This window comes from Trichechus manatus, unplaced genomic scaffold (genome assembly GCF_000243295.1).
Source record: "Trichechus manatus latirostris isolate Lorelei unplaced genomic scaffold, TriManLat1.0 scaffold00244, whole genome shotgun sequence".
NCBI lineage: Eukaryota > Metazoa > Chordata > Mammalia > Sirenia > Trichechidae > Trichechus > Trichechus manatus.
Window position 1 is genome coordinate 2,461,116 of NW_004444180.1, and position 6,835 is coordinate 2,467,950.

General features: G+C 53.4%; 1 protein-coding gene across 1 annotated transcript in view; it reads left to right on the top strand.

The window, feature by feature from the left end:
- KCNQ1 (potassium voltage-gated channel subfamily Q member 1) overlaps nt 1-6,835 on the top strand; it is a 379,201-nt gene that overhangs the window by 10,940 nt on the left and 361,426 nt on the right. Inside the window, exons 10-14 of the mRNA XM_004389436.2 lie at nt 384-542; nt 685-831; nt 1,381-1,509; nt 6,031-6,214; nt 6,695-6,815. Of these exons, the coding sequence (XP_004389493.1) occupies nt 384-542; nt 685-831; nt 1,381-1,509; nt 6,031-6,214; nt 6,695-6,815 (740 nt within the window). The remainder of the gene's footprint in view (nt 1-383; nt 543-684; nt 832-1,380; nt 1,510-6,030; nt 6,215-6,694; nt 6,816-6,835) is intronic.

Here is a 6,835-nt window from a genome sequence, read left to right on the forward strand (position 1 = left end):
GGGGGGGAGTGCCACACTTACACCTCAGGGGAGGGCTGTCCTACACCTGGGGGGGGGAGTGCCACACTTATACCTCAGGCGAGGGCTGTCCCTACATCAAGCGGGGAGAACTGCCCCTACACTTGGGGGGAGTGGACCCCTACACCGCAAGGGAGCTCTGCCCCTCACCCACCAGGTGTCCCCGGGAAGCTGGGTCTTGGGCTAGGAACATGAGTGTGGTATGTGGCTCTGCAGGAGGGCCCGGCCCAGAGGGGACCTGAACTTCCACCCCTTCCCCCACCCTGCCCCAGGCTCAGCCCTCCTCCCCACTGCAGAGGCTCCTCCCATCATGGAGCCCTCCTCCCCCCACCCTGCCCCAGGCTCTGCCCCCCTCCCCACTGCAGAGGCTTCTCCCGTCATGGAGCCCTCCTCACCCCATACTGGCCCAGAGAGCAGCCCACCCACCGTGGAGCAGAGCCCCGCGGGGCTGCCCCATAGCATGAGGGTCACTTGTGTTCCTGCCTCTGTGCAGACGCTGGCCTCCACCACCGCCCCCACCCTCGGTACCCGGCCCTCCCCCTGAGCCTGTCCCAGCCTAGGGGAGCCCCAGCACCCAGGCCCCCTCCTTTCATCTGGGCACCTGATCACACTCCGTCCTCTCAGCCCTCCTGCCCAGCCCCCTCCACCTCCCTCAACTCCTTCAAGCTTGCTGGGAGTTCACAGTCAGCCTCTGGGCCAGCCTCCCACCTCCTCGAGTGTCCTCCATTCTTGGGGCCCAGATGCCCAGAGCAGGCTCCTGCCCACCTCGGGGCCAGGTGCCCAGGCCCTCTCATGTTGCCTTGGCCAGCCCAGGTAGAGGCAGCAGCAGGGCCTGGAGAGAGGAGCTGGACCTCCTTGCATGCACCCATGCTGGCCTCAGTGCTCCTGTCCCCCAAAGCAGCCACCCCCTGCCATGTGGTCCTGCGTGCTGCCCTCTCCTCAGCCCAGCCCTGGCCGGGCCCCCCAGACCCCTCTAGAAGGGTCGCTGTTATCCATCGGTTCCTGGGAAAGGCCAGACAATCCCACTGACTGCTCTCGGAGAGTGAGCCCAGGTCCCAGGGTCAAATTCCAGGCCAAGGGCAGGACTTGTCCTACAAGGGGAGCCCCTGACCTTGGATCCTGGCATCACCCCCCCAAAGGCCCTCCTCCCATTCTCTTACTTGCTGGTCCCTCCTCAAGGCCCTGAGGCACACGGGGTCTTCCAACAAGTCCCCCAGATGCTGGGGGGTGGGGCAAGTTGTTATTATCGCTATTATTATCACTATTATTCTACCCAAAGTCAGAAGCACAGCACCATGACTGTGGCTGGGGTCTCCTTTAATTTCCATCTGACTCCCCACCCCTCCCTGCGGCTTATGTCAGAGCCCTCCCCGGACATGGGACATCATTCTCGGACATGGGACATCGTTCCCGGCCATGGGGCATTGTATGCTTTCATCAGTGAGTACTTCCGTCTCTGTCTCCAGCAGATGCGGCCTCTTTGGCCTGAAGGTGAGTTCAGACAGGAAAGGCACGGTAAACACGGGCTCTCTCCCCTTCTCACTTGGTTGCAGAGTACTGGCGACCTACCAAGGACCAGTGAAAGTTTTTTTTTTTTTTAAGTATTGTGACAGATGAATGGATTTTAAGATTTTGCCATGTTTTACTCCATAATTCCTTTTGACGCCCGAATTGTTCCATTGTTGACCAGCTCCTCCAAGTAATTCCTGTGTCCTTTAACGGGACCCTGGAGTTTTTGATGGTTTCCCTGTTTTCTGTGATGACAAGGCTTTCCAGATTCACCTTTTATAGTTCCTGCTTCAGACCTGGGTCAGCCACTTCCCCAAGGAGTCTCGGTTCTTTTTAGAGGGAAGTGGTATTTAGAAACCCCAATCTGGGCAGGAGGGTGCACATTCCTATTGGGTTGTCATTGCTTGTGGAACTCTTGAGTGGACAGAACTAGGGGATGCTTGTTTAAAGATAAAACAGCTGAGTTTATTCCAATATTTCCAATTCAAATTTAAGAATTGGTTTGTGCTTTTATGTTTTATATTTGTATCTCTTTTCTGTTATACTAAGAATCTTGGTTTTTAAGGAATTTAACATGATTATCAAAATGGGGTTACCATGAGTCAGAATCAACCAGGGCTTCAAACTGGTTCATTCTGGTTAGAACCCCAGCTGTGAATTTGCATTTCCACCCCAGATACACTGAACCAGAATCTACAGTTTAACGAGATCCCCAGGTGATTCTTATGTATAATAAATGTTGACTCACTGCTCTGCTAGTGGTTCTCAGGATATGGTCCCTAACCAGCAGCATTAGCCTCGCCTGGGAACTTGTTAGAAACGCAAATTCTTAGCAGGGGTTCATACCTGAACTAACTGGTTCAAAGCCCTGGAATCAACTGAGACAGCACCTTTTTTTTTTTTTTAACCTATTTCTTTTCATTTATATGTGTATGTACATATGCACACATACATATCCCATAAAGCCCATTGCTGTCCAGTTGATTCTGACTCATAGAAACCCTATGGGACAGAGTAGAACTGCTCGCATAGGGTTTCCAAGACTGTAAACTTAACGGAAGCAGACTGCCACATCTTTCTCCTACACGGCTGGTAGGTTTGAACCACTGACCTTTTGGTTAGCAGCCGAACTCTTAACCACTGCGCCACCAGGGTGCCTTACGTACATATACATGTATACATACACACACACACATATATGTAAAATCTCAAGATAGCAATACTGGTATTATTACTAACCAGATGATTCTTTGGGTTCTGTCATGGATTCAATAATGTCCCCCAAAAAATGTGTGTATCAGTTTGGCTGGGCCATGATTCCTGGTATTGTGTGATTTTCTTATGTTGTAAATCCTGCCTCTATGATGTTAATGAGGGAGAATGGGTGACAGTTGTGTTAGTGAGGCAGGACTCAATCTACAAGATTGGATTGTGTCCTGAGGCAATCTCTTGAGATATAAGAGAGAGAAGTGAGCAGAGAGACAGGGGACCTCATACCACCAAGAAAGCAGTGCCAGGAGCAGAGCACATCCTTTAAGACCTGGGGTCCCTGAGCAGAGACGCTCCTAGTCTGGGGGAGGATTGATGAGAAGGCTGACAGAGAGAGAAAGCCTTCCCCTGGAGCAGATGCCCTGAATTTGGACTTTAGTCTACTTTACTGTGAAGAAATAAATTTCTCTTTGTTAAAGCCATCCCCTTGTGGTATTTCTGTTATAGCAGCACTAGGTGAGTAAGACAGGGTCTTCCTGCCCTTTAAATGTCGGTAATAATAGTGGTAACCGGGGTCCACTGTGTGGCAGCACCAGAGCGTAATTCAACCAGCTGAGGGGCGCTTGGGTTATTTCTAGTCTTTTGCTGATACAGATAGTGCTGCAATGAATAGCCTTGTGCTATGGGTTGAATCGTGTCCCCAAAAGATACGCCGAAGCCCTAACCCTTAGTACCTGTGAACGTGACCTTGTTTGGCAATAGGGTCTTTGAAGAGGTTGTCAGTTAATATAAGGTCGCACTGGAGGGGGTGGGTCCTAATCCCAGCTGAGTGGTGACCTATAAAGAGACACAGAGACATGGAGGGATGGAATGTGAAGACGCACCGACAAACCAGGGAGCACCTAGTGTTGCCGGAAGCTGAGAGAGACGAGAAAAGACGTCCCGAGGGAGTGCGGCCCTGCTGACACCCTCCATTCAGACTTCCAGCCCCCCGAACCATGAGGGAATACATTTCTGTTCTTATAAACCACCTAGTTTGTGGTACTTTGTTACAGAAGCTCTAAGAACCCAATATACCTAGTGTAGACAACCTTTTCTATTTTTTCCAAAGAATCCCCGGGTGGTACAGATGATTAACGTTCTCAGCCACTACCTGAAAGGTCGGAGGTTCGAGTCCACCCGGAGGTGCCTCGGAAGAAAGGCCTGGTGATCTACTTCCAAAAAATCAGCCACTGAAAACCCAATGGAGCACAGTTCTACTCTGACACAAGTGGGGTCACCGTCAGTCGGAATCCACTCTGCTGCAACTTTTTGTTTTTCCTATGTATCTTTGGGTTAGTTCCTAAAAGCGGGCTTACTGGGTTAAATGGTACATGCACCTTCGTTAATACTTCCAGAACTCCTGTCCTCCATGATGTGTGGGGACATCTGCCTACCCACGGCCTTGCCCACAGGTACGGTCAGCTCCTGGGCTGCTTGTTGCCAATCAGATGAGCGACAAGTGCAGTCAAGTGTACTTCTAATTAGCAAGTGAGGTCAAGCATTCATTCACAAGTACAAAGGTCACCATGCCCTCTTCCTGTGAACTGTTCACCTGTCTTGCCTGCTTTCCCAAAGGGTGTCTGCCATTTTCTTCCCATTCTTAGACACTCCTGGTATTTCAGTGATATTCATCCTCATCTATGATGCAAGCTGCAAAATCCTTTATGCACGTGCTCACTTGCCCTTGACACTTTGCTAATGGTGTTTGGAGAAGGACATCATACTCGGTAAAGTAGAGGGTCAGCAAAAAAGAAGACCCTCAATGAGATGGGTTGACATAGTGGCTGCAACAATGAGCTCAAGCATAACAATGATTGTGAGGATGGCACAGGACCTGGCAGTGTTCTGTTCTGTTGTACGTGGGGTCGCTGTGAGTCGGAACCCACGACAGCACCTAACAACAGCAACAATGGTGTTTTGGATGCATTTGAATTGTGGTGTTGGAGGAGAATACAGAATATACCACGGACTGCCAGAATGAACAAATCAGTCTTAGAAGAAATACAGCCACAACTCTACTTACAAGCAAGGATGGTGAGAGTCCATCTCGCTTACTTTGGACACGTCATCCAGAAAGACTGATCACCAGAAAAGGGCTTCGTGGCTGGTAAAGTAGAGGGTCAGCGAAAACGAGGGGAACCCTCCATGAGACGGAGTGACACAATAGCCACAGTAATGGGCTTAAACATACCGACAATGGTGAAGATGACGCAGGACGAGGCAACGCTTTGTCTCTGTTGTACATAAGGTCGCCGTGAGTCAGAGCCAGCTGGACAGCAGCTAATAACAATGGTGTTTTTTTAATTATTATTTTTAGTTTTATCTGTTGCTTCTGGATTTCAAGACACAGTTGGGGGCTGCTTCCAGGGAACCTGCCCATTCTTTCCTACAGTATCGGCACAGCTTCAGTTCCGTTTTCACATTTAAGCCTCTGATCCATTTGAAATGTGTTGTTGTGCGTGATGTGAGGAATGGAACCAATTCCTTTTTTCTATATGGTTCTTTGATTATCCCAACTCATTGCTGGGTGCTGTTGAGTTGATGCCGACTCATAGAGACCCCATGTAACAGAATAGAACCGACCCATAGGATTTTCTTGGCTGTAATCTTTACGGGAGCTAGAATCCACGAAGCTGCTGGGTGGATTCACACCGACAACCTTTCAGTTAGCAGGTGAGCACTTAACCATTGCACCAACACCACTTACTAAAAGTCCATCTTTCCCCTACTGATCCGGGAGGTACACCTGCAGACACTGTTCATTCACATTGATTCAGAAAGTATTGACTGAATGCCTGCTGTGTGTGTGCGCGCCAGCACCCGCCCTGCTGGTCTGCCCTCCTCCCCCACCCCCACCCCCCGATCCTGCAGAGGTGAATTCTCCCCTCCTCCCAGCCCTCTGCCTATTTTGTATCTTGAGCGATTCCAGGAGTCCCCATAGTGCCTGGTACAGGCGGGGACCCCCTTTTTGTGCCTTCTCTGCGCATACACACGGAGCCCCTGCTGAGTGCAGGCAGCACCCTGGGGTGGGGAGTGGGTGGGGAGGAGCTGGAGCCCGACAGTGCAGATCGAGAAGCTGACTGTTCAGAGGGGTGCCCAGTAAAGACCTGGGAAGCGGCTCGTAGATCATGGGTGCCCTGGCCTGGGTGGGGTCACAGCCGAGGCAGGTACCTCCTGGTACCTGCCCTCTGCCCAGGACGATGCCCCAGAAAGACCAGTCTTCTGTTTGCTGCCCTTCCGCCACCCCATCAGTGCGGGGAGCCAGACGCAAGGGCAGCAGGGACGGCAGCGCAGGGGACCCCTGCAAACCCCGGACCACCCACGGCAGTCACCCACGCTGTCCCCGCCCCCCCGCCAGGGGAACCCATGAAGCGCAGCGGCAGCTAGGTCCGGACGACAAGGAGGACAAGGCACTCATTCTCCTCCCTTACCCAGGGTGACCCAGGGCGGCACCAAGCCCCTCCCCATTGCCTGCCCGGGTAGCCCCTCCCACCATACCCGTCGGCCAAAGCCCGTCCGCGTCCACGACCCCAGCAATCCTTCGCACGGCTCCTGCGGGCCGCCCGTGCCTGTGGAAGGTTCCATCTAGCCTCCCAAATCCGCCCGCCGCGCCCCGGCCGGCATCCAAGGGAAGCTCAGAGAGTGCCCAGGACTAACGAGTCCTGGGGCCGCTAGGGTCGCCCCGCGCGTGGCCCAGGGCGCCCCTCTTTCCTCTCAGCCCTCACTCCCTCTCCTGACGCTGCACCGGGACGCTCCCTCCGAGGGCGGGCTAGTGGGTGCCGGCGCCCTACCCCGCCCCCTGCCCAGGCCGCGCTGCTCTCTGCCTCAGCAACTGCCGCCCACGTAGCCATCCTTCACGCCAGGTTAGGGGCTCCACACTCCACCGAGAAAAATGAGCGCGGGCGAGGCCGAGCAGGTGTCAGGTGGGCACCGAGAGGGCGGGACCTAGCAGGTGCGAGCACGTGGGCGTGGGCCGGGCGGGACACTTGGGCGCGGGAGAGGGCGGGGCCGAGCAGGTGCTCAAGAACTTGGGGGGGGTGAGCACGTGGGCGTAGGG